General features: G+C 40.7%; 1 protein-coding gene across 1 annotated transcript in view; it reads left to right on the top strand.

The window, feature by feature from the left end:
- The window catches only part of Pcca (propionyl-CoA carboxylase subunit alpha), a 291,408-nt gene that overhangs the window by 75,631 nt on the left and 202,063 nt on the right, over positions 1–13,714 (top strand). The window contains exons 7-8 of the mRNA XM_057785910.1: positions 1,265–1,396; positions 10,172–10,208. Coding sequence (XP_057641893.1) covers positions 1,265–1,396; positions 10,172–10,208 — 169 coding nt within the window. The remainder of the gene's footprint in view (positions 1–1,264; positions 1,397–10,171; positions 10,209–13,714) is intronic.

The following is a 13,714-nucleotide window of genomic DNA, read 5'->3' as shown; positions in this document are numbered from 1 at the left end:
TTGTACAAGTCAAGCTGTCATCTAATCTCTCAGATATGTGTCTTTCCACATAACCCTTTCATTAATGACCTCTTATGCTTTCATTTTTTGTTCTGGGTGGTTTTAATTTTCCTTGGCTATTGTGGGAGGGCAGTCCAAGCTACACACAGCTATAATTACTTGCTTTGGTGATTCATCTGCTTTGCCCCTCCTTGGAGTTAACTTCATTCCATGCTTTTTTTTCTTTTCCAAGAAAGGGTTTCTCTGTGTCATCCTGGCTGTCCTGGAACTCACTCTGTAGACCAGGCTGATCTCGAACTCACAGAAGTCTGTCTGCTTCTAAGTGCTGGTACTGAGTGCTTGCGCCAACACATCCGGGTAGATTTATTTCTTGATCCCATGACCTCATCCTTTATTCCAGCAAACTCTTCTCCTTTTCTCTTTGTTATATCTCTAATCACAGTTTCCTCCATTAGTGCTTTTATTTTTTTTGTAGTGATGTAAACACAGGCAGGTAGACCCATTTTCAGGGAAAACAATGAATTAGATTGATATTTTTTACTCTGTGTACCATGTGCACGCCCAGTGCCCATGGAAGTCGGAAGAGGGCATTAGATCCCTTGAAACCGAGGTTGCAGGAGTCTGTGAGCTACCACTGGATGCTGGAAACCAAACAGCAAGAGTTCTTAGCCGCTGAGTCATTTCTCTAGCCCCCAGGGTTGTTATTAATTAAACCATAATTGTACCTTTTAAATTCCCACATCTTCTTTATGCATCTTCTGTAGGTACAGGCTATAAACATTGCTGGTTCTCTCCGAGTTACAGATATCTACCAGTGTTCCTTCAGATTTGCTGGCATTTGTGTGATCACTACATTTAGCTCAAAGGCAGGCCAACAGTTGGTATTTAACAAACATGAGTGTTTGTGTTCTGTTGCAATGTGTGGAAAACATGGATGATGTAGAGATTTACAAGGATGCACTGTTCATTTAGTTATGGCATGTTATAGGTAAGTACAGTGTCTTGGAAGTTACTTTTTCAGAGAATATTGTCTACATCAAGCTGGCATTCTCTATTGCTTTGTTTCATTTATCTTCACTCTTTTGTGTTGTGAGTCAATACTATAATCTGCATTTTGATATCTTGGCTCGCATTCTTATTTTAACAATGGCTGCAGAACTATAATTAAATATCGAGTTATCTAATTGCACATACCTATATAAGCTTTTCTTTGTGATTTCATCATGACGTTTCGTTATTAAGTTCAACTTGTTTTTCTCCCCAGGCAGCAGCAGATGTCACTTTCATCGGACCTGATACTCATGCTATTCAAGCCATGGGTGACAAGATCGAAAGCAAACTGTTAGCCAAGAGAGCAAAGGTCAACACAATCCCTGGTTTCGATGGGGTAGTAAAGGTGAGAAACATTCATTTAAATCTTGTAGCGTGTGTCCTCCGTCAAACAGTCTGCGACAGGATGGGATAAAATAGAATTACTGTTTATATATATCTATATTTGAGAAAAATTAGAGTGATTTAAGTCGGGTTGTTTTCAATGGTATAAACTGTGAGCAGGGAGAAGACATTGGTATATTGTATGTAATGAATAGATATCGATACATATTGTCATTGGGAAAAACACTTGCATAGTAGTGTACCCATTTCATCCTAGCACTGGAAATGCAAAGACCAGGGTTATACAATCAGATCATGTCTCCAATAAAGAAAATGCCATCAGATTTCCTGACTGTGTCTCCCTTGGCATAGATGTCCTGCGTGTGCTTCCCTTGGTATAGATGTCCTGCGTGTGCCTCCCTTGGCGTAGATGTCCTGCGTTTGCCTCCCTTGGCGTAGATGTCCTGCGTGTGCCTCCCTTGGCGTAGATGTCCTGTGTGTGCCTCCCTTGGCGTAGATGTCCTGTGTGTGCCTCCCTTGGCATAGATGTCCTGCGTGTGCCTCCCTTGGCATAGATGTCCTGCGTGTGCTTCCCTTGGCATAGATGTCTTGCGTGTGCTTCCCTTGGCATAGATGTCCTGTGTGTGCCTCCCTTGGCGTAGATGTCCTGAGTGTGCCTCCCTTGGCATAGATGTCCTGTGTGTGCCTCCCTTGGCGTAGATGTCCTGAGTGTGCCTCCCTTGGCATAGATGTCCTGCGTGTGTCTCCCTTGGCATAGATGTCCTGCGTGTGCCTCCCTTGGCATCCTATATAAGCTGCAGTCATGTTTCTGTGGCTCTGAATAGCTTGGTGTCAAGCTCCAGGCACACTGGCCATATCTAGGAAGCCCACAATGACTGTGAACCTTGGACAGTTTCTAAGGTTCTCAGGACTGGGGATGGGTGTCGGTTAATTGCCACCTAAGTCTAACAAAAATGTTAAGACTTTCTATCAAAAAGGTACAAGGACCCTCTCCAGATGTGCTTGACAGTAAATTTTATTTATTTGATTATTTACTTTAGTGTGGTAGGGTCTCATATGAGTCCTGGGCCCCAGGCTCTTGATCTTGCTGTTCTGTCTCTGTAATGGTGGGACTGCAGGCATCACCACCTCATGTGGTCTTGACCGCAGAGTGCTGTTCATTTGACCCTCCGGGAAAACCACACCCTTCCCTTGACCAGGCCCAGAGCACAGTGTGTTTTCCTTATTAGCCCTTCCACTTCCACTGATGGGCATGGGCCTCTCTTTACCTTGTTGGTCGGTATAGAGGTGGGTGCAGGAATCTGGCATTTTGAGCTCTTCAGTTTGAACTGATGCGCAACAGTGGGGATTAACCCAGGCTTCATGGATAGCAGTGTCCCTAGGGATTTGCGGAGGAACATTTGTCTGATAACTCCAGTTTCACGGTCAATGTCTTCTTATGAAATTAGTACATATAGGACCTCCTAAGAAGAGGGATTGCGCCTCCATTAGAGGTCTGATGGTGAAAGCTGTGGTGGGACACTGGAAATGTGTGGATGACATCGCTTTGTAGGCGGAGGAAGAGCGTTGACTGGAATTAGGGTTGATACTGCATCTTCTATATTGAAAAGAACACACACACACAAAAAAAAAACCAAAACAAAACAAAAAAAGAACACACACATCTCTCTATTAGTTATTAGACTCTGCTATGAGCAGCAGGATGGAGGGAAATTGGCCCTTGTGTTTTCTTACAGTGTTGCTTGCTGGAGGTTTTCTTTCTTTCCCTCTAGTTCTTTTAGATGATAAAGAATAGTTATTTTCCATATTTTTTTTTTGTTTATTGTCTATAGATGTCTTTACAGAAAAAAGTGGTACTTAGTTTTTGGAGTGGATTATTAGTTCATTCTGGATCTTATTTAACTTTAAAATTTTAGTTTTTCAAGTGTGCTGTAATACCGTATATGTATTTCAGTGTATAGGACATCTATAAGTCTTGTTCTCTGTTATGAAAAAAAACAAAACAAAACAATAAATAATGTTAGTTGCAGAAACTGAAAATGATAATGTCTAATGCAATAAGCCAGACTCAGAATGACAAATATTTCCCCTAGATATGGAGTTTGGGGGCAGAGGGCCATGAAAATAAAACAAGGAGAGGTCTGAAGATAAATGGAGTTGGTAGGTTGCTTGCCCTGTGTGCACAAAACCTTGGACAGAGTCTGCAGCACTGCACTGTCCCGCAGTTCTAGCATCTGGGGGAGATGGAGAGAGGAGGGTCAGGTGTCCAAGGTTGTCCTTATCTAAATACGGAGTCTGAGGCTATCTTATTCCACTATTCATGAGACTCTTTCAAAAAAAATAGGATACTTCCCATTTTCTCTTCTATCAGGTTCAGTGTGTTCAGATTGATATTGAGGTCTTTGATCCATTTGGACTTGATTTTTGTGCATGGTGATAGATAGGGGTCTATTTTCATTCTTCTACAGGTTGACATCCAGTTGTGCCAGCACCATTTGTTGAAGATGCTTTCTTTTTTCCATTGTATACTTTTAGCTCCTTTATCGAAAATGAGGTGTTCATAGGTTTGTGGGTTAAAATCCGGGTCTTCTACACGATTCCATTGGTCGACTTCTCTGTTTTTATGCCAGTACCAGGGATGGGGGTAAGGGGAGATGGGGAGAGAAAAGTGTGAAGGAGAGGATGGGGGGAACTTGGGGAAACGGGATGATTGGAGATAAAGGAAGGTTGGATAGGGGAGCAGGGAAGCACATATCTTAGTTAAGGGAGCCACCTAAGGGTTGGCAAGAGACTTGAACCTGGAGTGGCTACCTGGTGCCAGGGCAATGTCCCCAGTTATTTCCTTGGGCAGCTGAGGATAGGGAACCTGAAATGACCCTATCCTATAGCCATACTGATGAATATCTTGCATATCACCATAGAACCTTCATCTAGCGATGGATGGAGATAGAGACAGGCCCACACTGGAGCACTGGACTGAGCTCCCAAGGCCCTAACGAGGAGCAGAAGGAGGGAGAACATGAGCAAGGAAGGCAGGACCACGAGGGGTGCACCTACCCACTGAGACAGTGGGGCCAATCTAGTGGGAGCTCACCAAGGCCAGCTGGACTGTGACTGAAAAACCATGGGATAAAACCAGACTCTCTGAACATGGCGGACAATGAGAGCTGACGAGAGGCCAAGGACAGTGGCACGGGGTTTTGATCCTACTTCATGTTCTGGCTTTGTGGGAGCCTAGACAGTTTGGATGTTCACCTTCCTAGACCTGGATGGAGTGGGGAGGACCTTGGTCTTTCCACAGGGCAGGGAACCCTGACTGCTCTTGGGGTTGGAGAGGGAGGAGAAGAGGAGTGGGGGGAGGGGGAGAGGGGCGGGAGGAGGGGGAGGGAAATGGGAGGCGGGGAGGAGGCGGAAAATTTTTTTTTTTCAAAAAAAAAAAATAAATAAAATAATTAATTAAAGTTAAAAAAAATAGGAAAGGGATCAGGGAGGAGGATGGGATAGTTATGGGTAATGAAAGATTAATATGATCAATATATCTTTATATGTTTATGAAGTATCCTGACAAATTTATGTTGTTTTAGACAATTACTGTACACAAAACAAACAACTTGTAGAAAATCTCCTCTTCCTTTCATTTGCCCTGCTTTCCCTTCTTTCTCTAGTTCCTGAATAGTCCTTTTCATTAGATAGAGATGAATATTTAAGATAGAGTTTTCAGCATTACATCTGGTACCATGTATTTCTCCTTAACAAGTTTAGTTTTATTCATCATTTATGGGGTGGTTTGAATGAGAATGGTGGAACTGTTTGGGAAGGGTTAGGAGGTGTGGCCATGTTGGAGAAGGTGTGTCACGAGGGGTGGACTTTGAGGTTTCAAAAGCCCTTTCTATTCCCAGTTAGTTCTCTTTCTGCCTATTGCTAGTAGATCAGATGTGAGCTTCAATTACCACTGTTATGTTCACTGCCATGATGGTTACAGATTCTACTGGAATTGTGAGCACCAAGGTTTCCTTGGTCACGGTGTTCTGTCATGACAATAATAGAAAAATAATTAAGACATCATCTAATGAACTGGCTCTTGGAAAATGGAGAGCAGAACAAAGATTATGATGTGAGACTGTTGTACAAGAAAGCAGGGCTCTAGAAGAAAGGAAAAGAAATTAGCCGAGAGTTACTTGCCACTCATCCTGAGGCAAAGTGTAACTGGAGGGTTCACGTCCCTCCTGGTCCTGCAGTCGCTTTTAAAATAACCACTCAGAGGCTTAATATTAATTTCCTACTGTTCGGCCTTTTAGTTCAGTCTTATTATTAACTAGTTTTTACAACTTAAATTAACTCATTTCTATTAGTTTATATTTTATCACGAGGCTCATGGGCTGTTACCTCACATCTTGCTGCTTGTCTCTCCCTTGACTCCACCTTCATTTTCCCTGTATTCGGTTTTATTTTCCCATCTAGCTATATTCTTCCCTTCCACAGGCCAATGCAGCGTCTTTATTAACCAATGGTAATAAAAAATAATCACAGCATACAGAGAGCATCCCTTATCATCTCCCCTTTTCTGTCTAATTAAAAAGGAAGGTTTTAATTTTAACATAGTAAAATTATATATAATAATATGGTTATCAAGCAAGAATTTCCGTTATAATATTTAGTTTATTTGTATTTGACAAAATTAAAAATATACTTTATCATCTATGCTATCTTTGTGAGTCTAAAATTTCATATCATAAATAAGAAAAGCTATAATGGTAGCTATTTAGTCTTCAACTCCATCAAAGACCCCAGAAGGATATAATATTAGAGTTTTGAGACATTTCTGGCTTTGAATTCATTATTCTCCTGCCTCAACCTCCTGTACATACAGGTATGTACCACCATACCTTGCTACTTGTTTGTTTTGATTCAATAATATTTAATGTTGGAGGGAACTGCTTGTTCGACCCAGCTGCCCAGAACTGAAATAATCACACAGAAACCATATTATTTAAATCACTGCTTGGCCCATTAGCTCTAGCTTCTTATTGGCTGACTCTTACATATTAATTTAACCCATTTCTATTAATCTGTGTATTGCCACGTGGCTCTGACTTACTGGCTAAAGTTCCTGTGTCCATCTCTGGCTGGGCTACATAGCTTCTCTCTGACTCTGCCTCCTTTCTCACAGCATTCAGTTTAGTCTTCCCTGCCTAGCTCTGTTCTACCCTATCAGGCCAAGCCAGTTTCTTTATTCATTAACCAATAAAAGCAACACATAGACAGAAGGACCTCCCACACCAATTTAATGCCTTAACAATTATTGCATAATTAAAAAACTTTTAAGCATGACACGTTTTGTTTTTAAACTATGAAAGTATTATGGAGGACGGAATCATAATCCTTATGGTAAATCTTCACCATGTTCCTAAGAACTAAAGCGTTCAGTGGCAGTCTCCGTGCCTCCAGCTTGTGGCGAGGCTGCTGAGCTTTTAAGTTGTTTGCACAGATGCTTTCCTTTACCCTCAGAAGTCAGCAAAGCCATGTGGAACGTGCTGCTGCTGAATCTACTGTGTCTATCCTGCATATATTCGGGTTTAAGAATTGTCCTCTGAAAGCCCAGCCCAATTCACTCTCTTCCTTCATAGGATCAAAGCTGCCCAGTTTCTGGGCTGGGTCACAGAAGGTCCAGCCAGGAATGGCCTTGCCTTCTACCCCAACTGGTCTTCTCCCTTCTGGGCCCCTTTCTGTTTCTAGAACATACTAAGGTCCTTTGTAGTTAAGGGTTCTTTCTATGCTGGTTCTCTGTTAAGAGGGTCCTTTTTGGATAACCTAAAACAGGTTTTCCTCTTACTTTACCTGTTTTCACGAAATGTTCGTGTAATTCTCAGGTGACTTGCTTGTCCGCTTGGCTTTCTGTTCCTCTTTGTGGGGAAGGACTCTAGAAGGGCAGAATCCAGACTGCGTATACTGCTGCTAGTATTTATTGGATTAGTGTTTAAGACACATGGATCATAATTCTTTTAAGTGACTATTTGGTACGCCATTTCAGTCACTGTACTGTTTATGTTTTAGTCCTTTGTTGAAGGTTCATTAAATTGTTTTCCAGATGTTTTATCTCTCAAAACATCACAGTTGAAAATACTAAATTCTTTGTAAGTTTTTGTCCATGCGTGTGAGAGAGGCATCCATAGGAAACTCTACAAGCAAAATCAGTAGATGAAGAGATAGGCTCTCCAAGTCTGATAAGCGCCAACAGCTATTTGCACAGAGGTTATGTGCTTACTTTGACACCGCAGTATGAAGTGCTGCTTAAACTTACACCTGTGGTCACACTTTGGCCTGCTGGATCCCCAGGTGGATCTCCTGTGTAACTTCTACTGCTGGTGTGATGGCTGAGGTGTGTGTTGTATATATTTCTTTAGATTTATTTTTTTCTGAAATGAATCTTCTGTTTTTCTGACTGATTATCAAGTTTGTCAAAGTTTTATTTAATGCTTTATTCTATTCATAACCCTGTAAGGAGGTCCCATGGTGTTATATGTTAGTACCATAGACTTAGATGCTTTTAGAGTCCTCGTCTTTTTCAATTTAACTTTGTGTAGCACGTAATATAACTAAATGTGCTAATCATGTTTAGTAATTTTTAAAACAATAGTAGTGTTTTATAATGTCTAGTACATAATAAATCTTCAATGACTTTTTTTGGCTCAATGAATGGCAAATGAAAATTTAATTTTTAAGACAATTTGGTTTTAACTGAATGCTCATGTTCCAGAAACTGATTTTCATAGTGGGAAAATTTAAACACCTACATTAGTGCAAAGCTAAGATGGTTTTGTGGCATATAAGGGATTTGGTGTGTATAAATATAATCTCTTTACATTTAACACATAACACAAGTGTGTATCATGTGCATCTATAAATACCTGACACACAGAACAAATGAGGACTGTGCTTGCACCTTTCCCTGTATTCCCAGCCTTCAGTCTGTGGTTTGATTTCTCCGAGACTGTCTTTGGCAAATACACCATTCCACACTGAGTGAAATGTTCAAAGTTTCCTTCTAGCTGATTGTAATCCCGTCCCCATCAACCCTCACTCTTCCTGTATTCTGTTCAAGAGGCCCTAATTGTTCGCCTTTGGCAGGTCTAACACTTCCTGAGGAGAGACCGTTAAGGCAAGTATTCTCCAATAACTGCCACTGGCGGGAACAAAGAACCTCCCAACTCAGTGTGTGGAAACCATGAACATTCCTAAATGACCCTTCGTGGAATTTTATCCGTTTAAGCTAAAATTTGGAGATTGTAGGATCGGCACAAACAGCAAGGTGTAGGAAGGCAGTAAACCCTGTTGTGGGGGTGGGGGTGGAGGTGGGGCGAGGTGGAGATTTATCTCTGACTTGAAAACAATTGTTATTTGGAAAATCTCATTAGCAGATGTGACTGCTTGGAGTAAAAAAGACTTAAAACTGATGTCGTTTTCAGGGCTGCTTTGAACTTAACAAGCACCTATTTGTGGGGCAGACTGGTTAATGAAAGGAAATTAAATTTTCCTGACAACTTCCCCTGCCAGCCTCCTTATCCAGGGATGTTGTCGGGTGCTGAAGACTTTTAAGGAAGAATTTTTCTTTTTCTTCCTTTCTTTTCTTTTTCCCTTCCTTCCTTCCTTCCTTCCTTCCTTCCTTCCTTCCTTCCTTCCTTCCTTCCTTCCTTTCTTTTTTTATTTAATAAATGAACCAGTTCTTTCCCCCAGTCCTCACTGGGGAAGAATTCTGTTGTGATTGCTCTTCATTTTAAATGTAATTTAAAAGTTTTTTAAAAAATTGCCAGGTTTCACTCGAATGTTTTGAAGATGTGTAAAAATTTCTACGTGCCTATCAACTGGTGGTTTTAGAGAGGCTGTGAGCTCATATGGTGTCACTGGGTTACAAAAATTGATAGAATTGAGAAAGTAGCTTGAAGTTCAGAATTCTCTTTATTGTTACATGGAAAATGTGTCCATGCAGTTTGTACAGCGCATGTCAGGATCACGGTAGATGAGTGGCTTAGACCGGGGCAGTTTTTAGATGCTTAGGGTTTCAAGTGTCGCTGTGACAAGGTCAGTAAACACTGGCCTTGAACTTCAGAAAGGACCCCTTACCTTGCTCTTCCAAACCCTTTTTCCTCCGTAGTTTGTTCATAGGCTTTAATTTATGAACCTAGCTACAACTGTAAGCATAAAATATGTACCTGAAGAAAAGGAGAAAAACATAAGAAAACATAATGGAAATCACAGAGATTTTTTGTTTTGTTTTGTTTTCAGAAAAAACAAACAATTGGTAATTCCTACGGGTACTGGACATTTACTTATTTCTAGAAAATCGATTGAGCTCTTCCCAAACAATAGACAGTCAACTCCCCCTGCTGACAGAATCTAGGAAAACGTGATGTATAAACAGACAAGGAGGCTGCAGACAAGCTTTAATGATCTGATTTATGACGGAGTATTGATTGTAAAAATCTAAATTCTGCCGTTAAATTCCAGCAACTGCACCAAATCATTGGCAATTCTGGTCATGTTTCCTGCCAGCTCATTTCAAACCGCTTTGAGTTTCTTAATATAATAACGACGAGGGAGAATTTACATTCTACTTATGGTATTAATTTTACATTTCTCTGAATGAAAAGGGTTAGAAGGTTGTAAAATTGAACATTAAATGAATCAGAGGAGACAGTAGTACAATATATGACTGCCCTAAAGACATTGTGCAAGGCCTCATGGGATTAATGTTGAGTCTCATTTCCTGCCTTTACAGGATGCAGATGAAGCTGTCAGAATTGCAAGGGAAATTGGTAAGTCCCTAAATTAACTTTGGGAGTGTTTCAGTGTCTTTCAGCAGATACGGTTGAGCAAACATGTAATAAGTAATTCCCATAGAGCAAATAATATTTTAATAGTTTTCAGTTTCTGATTACTAGTGGCTCTGGAAGAATTTATCAGTTGAATTACCATATTCTATTATTAAAGTAGGATTTGTAGTCATTTGATTTTAGCTCTAGTTCTTTCATAAGATGAAATCACTAACTAATTAAAACAAGTAACTGTCCAGAGACTGCTGAAAATCAGACACAGTGTATCTGTATGTGAGGGATTGAATGCTGTCTGTGTCAATGTGCAGGACATAAACTGACATGTATCAAATTAAAATGTGCTTGGTAGGCTTGTTCAAGCTTCTGCCTTTTCCTAAAATGTTAAATACCCACTTAATAACCTTGCTAGGAAGGATACAATAGGAAGTGAGAGGCGAGAACGGAGCATTCTGAACTGAAGCGAGAAGATTGAGAGACATTTTAAGGCGGTTGTTTATTAAGTTTCAAGTATATTCCTTGTGCTCATGAACACAATTGTATTGCAGTGTTTGCTAATAGAAAAACTAGGAAAAGCAAACAAAGCCTTGAAAATGATAACTTGATAGGCAAGGGGCACCGGACGTTACCAGCACTCTGAGACTAATACAGCATCGTAGCATTGCTGTGCCTCCTAGCCCAGGAATTTTCAGCATTCCACAGACTAATATTTTTGTAGCCCTGTCTTCTCACTGTGGTTCATTACTTAGAATTTTTGTCTATGGTGGGAGAGCATTTGATTTATATAAAATTTATAGAGTCACGATATGTAAAATCATTGGTCCAAGGTGATCATGGAATTAATATATTCTTGCAAATGGGACAAGCTAGCATAGAGTTCTTCAGTATAACATTCTCTCTGAGCAATCAACTGCCTACGCATAGAATTCTTTTGTGGTTTGAAAAGGTTTTTGGCTTATTGTATCTTGTTTCTGTTGGGTATGGCAAAATTATTTTGGTTTTGCTCATTATTAAGTGTTCTTTGTTATTTATTTGTTTTGGAAAACTGCCTTGGATTTAAGACCAGTATACATAAGATAATATTTTATCTGTTGACAACATCTCTTATTGATTGCTTCTTCAAAGTTGTCAATGTGTTAGAAGCCTTTCAAGTACTAATTTCACAGTAAGACTTGGTAGGTTGCATAAAGCTGCTGTCTGTGGGTTAAATCGTTGGTATCCGCCATTCCCCAAGAAGCACTTGCCTGGCTTCTGAGACTTTCATAAAGGAGTTTAGTTTTATTCATATACTTTCAAACTTGAAAAGGCCCCTTTTTCGGTTAAAGTTTAGATATTACTACCTATCCAACTATCAATGGTAATATTATTTTGTAACAGACAATATGTAATACTATTATTATATTGTTTAGAGGGATTTTGAAAAACAAAAAGAGCTTAGAGGATACTCTAGAGCTGCGTGCCCGTGCTGTGCCGTGCCGTGCCGTGAATCCACTTCCTCTGGTGGCACAGCGGCACAGCGGCACAGACGCTAGCCTTTGCTCTTGTCCACTGTTGTTCTTAACCGTGGCTCCTCAGCAGAACAGTTGACCGTAGTGGCTTCGCTCCTCAGTGTTTGGAAGCTGGTCTTCAGTGTCCTCTCCTCTGAGGTCATCTGAATTCCCTTCAGACTTCTTTCCTTCACGCTTGAGTGGGTCCTTGGTGATTTCCTTCCTCTTCTCTATGTTTCTTCGAATTCTTCCCTTGTTCCCCCTCGTTTGGGAAGAACATGTTTGCAATCATGGCATTAAATAGAAGCTGTAGTGTCCCGGGTAGACTGGAAGGGAGAGAAGCCATCGGATTGGAAGTGAAATGAAACACAGTAGAGTTGAGTCATCAGCCTTGAAAGACTTCGGGAATTTTCCAGAGAACCCTTCCAAATCACCCAGAAACCTCCCATGAAACCCTTTGCTTCAAGTGCTGTCTTCCAGAATCAGTTACACTGTATTCAGGTGTGTGTGTGTGTGTGCACATCTGGGTGCATCATTTGGTGATGTGTCAGGTTTTTTTTTTTTTTTTTTTTTTTGGTTTTTCGAGACAGGGTTTCTCTGTGGTTTTGGAGCCTTTCCTGGAACTAGCTCTTGTAGACCAGGCTGGTCTCGAACTCACAGAGATCCGCCTGCCTCTGCCTCCCAAGTGCTGGGATTAAAGGCGTGCGCCACCACCGTCCGGCTTCAGGTTTTTTTTTTAACTATTGTTGAGGTATATCATATTTACATTATGGTTTGGATGTCCATTGTAAGTTCTCTTAAGAGTTAAAGGAGACATTGAGTCCATGGGGTGAATGTGTGTGTGTGTGTATGTGTGTATATATGTACATATATATTAATGGAATTATAAACATATCTTTGAACCTTTTTTTGTCAATTTCTAACTTTTCACATGTGACTTGTGTATATTCTTTCTGATTTCTTTCTCTTCTTTGTCTCTTCTTCTATGTTGCTGGGGAAGCAAGGCCTGGCCTGGGCCTTAATTGCAAGGCCTGGCCTACACCCTGCCACTGAGCTATGCACTCTCTGGCCTGTTAATAGATTGTAGTCTTACCTCTTTTTGTGCTATGTGGTGAAAATGTAAGTTTTATGTGTGCTCCCTTTCTCAAGTTTGTATTTCTTTTCTGGAAGCATCTATATGCTGCTAGAGCTGGAAAGTAATTATTGGACACTATTATTATTATTAATAGTACTGTAACTCCAATTTTGGCATGTTTTACACATACCATCTACTTTGGAAATGTTATCTCTTTTTTATTAAAGTTTTTATTATAATTGCAACTCAGATTTTATAATTTTTAGAGGTAAGTTCTCCCCTTTTTCATATGTATATAATATACTTTATTAGAAATGCTATTTCTAATGCCAGTTCTTGGACTTAATTATTTTTATTTACATTTATAGAAAACTAAGGAATAGATTGGTCATTTGCTCAGTGGCAGCATTTTCTGGTTTAAGGTTAAATTTCTTTGGTTCAAAGACCATTCTTTACATTAAGTTTGGCTAACTCACTGTGATTTGTGGATGGCCACTGACAGCTGTGTGAAAGACTACAGGTACTTCAACCTGTTGTATGTGGAATTAAAGAATGAGACAGCCATGCTGACTGATGATGGTCCAACCACAGTTCTGTAGATTTGTCAACTACTTTGCCTCCCTACTCACACCCTTTTGTTGTTGTTTTTCCTGTGGCTTCAGGGTTTCGAGATGTGGGGAGGGATGTCGCTCTCTGCTCTTTAGCTGTCTTCAGCTCTAGTGGGCGGCCACAGTGGTCAGTGAGCTCCCCCCGCCCCCCCCCCCCCGCCCATGCTGAGCCTCAGTCTTGTTGGCTTTGTTGACTGCCCAGCTTTCAGGACCTCAGAGGAAGAGACAGGAGTCTGGAGAACTTCCTGGTGTCCTGGCCTGGGTAACTCCTCAGAATCTTTCTTATCTCCGTTATATGTCACGTCCTCTCTGGGTACCCCA

This window comes from Chionomys nivalis, chromosome 12 (assembly GCF_950005125.1).
Source record: "Chionomys nivalis chromosome 12, mChiNiv1.1, whole genome shotgun sequence".
Classification (NCBI taxonomy): Eukaryota; Metazoa; Chordata; class Mammalia; order Rodentia; family Cricetidae; genus Chionomys; species Chionomys nivalis.
This window is presented reverse-complemented; position numbering and strand designations above follow the sequence as displayed.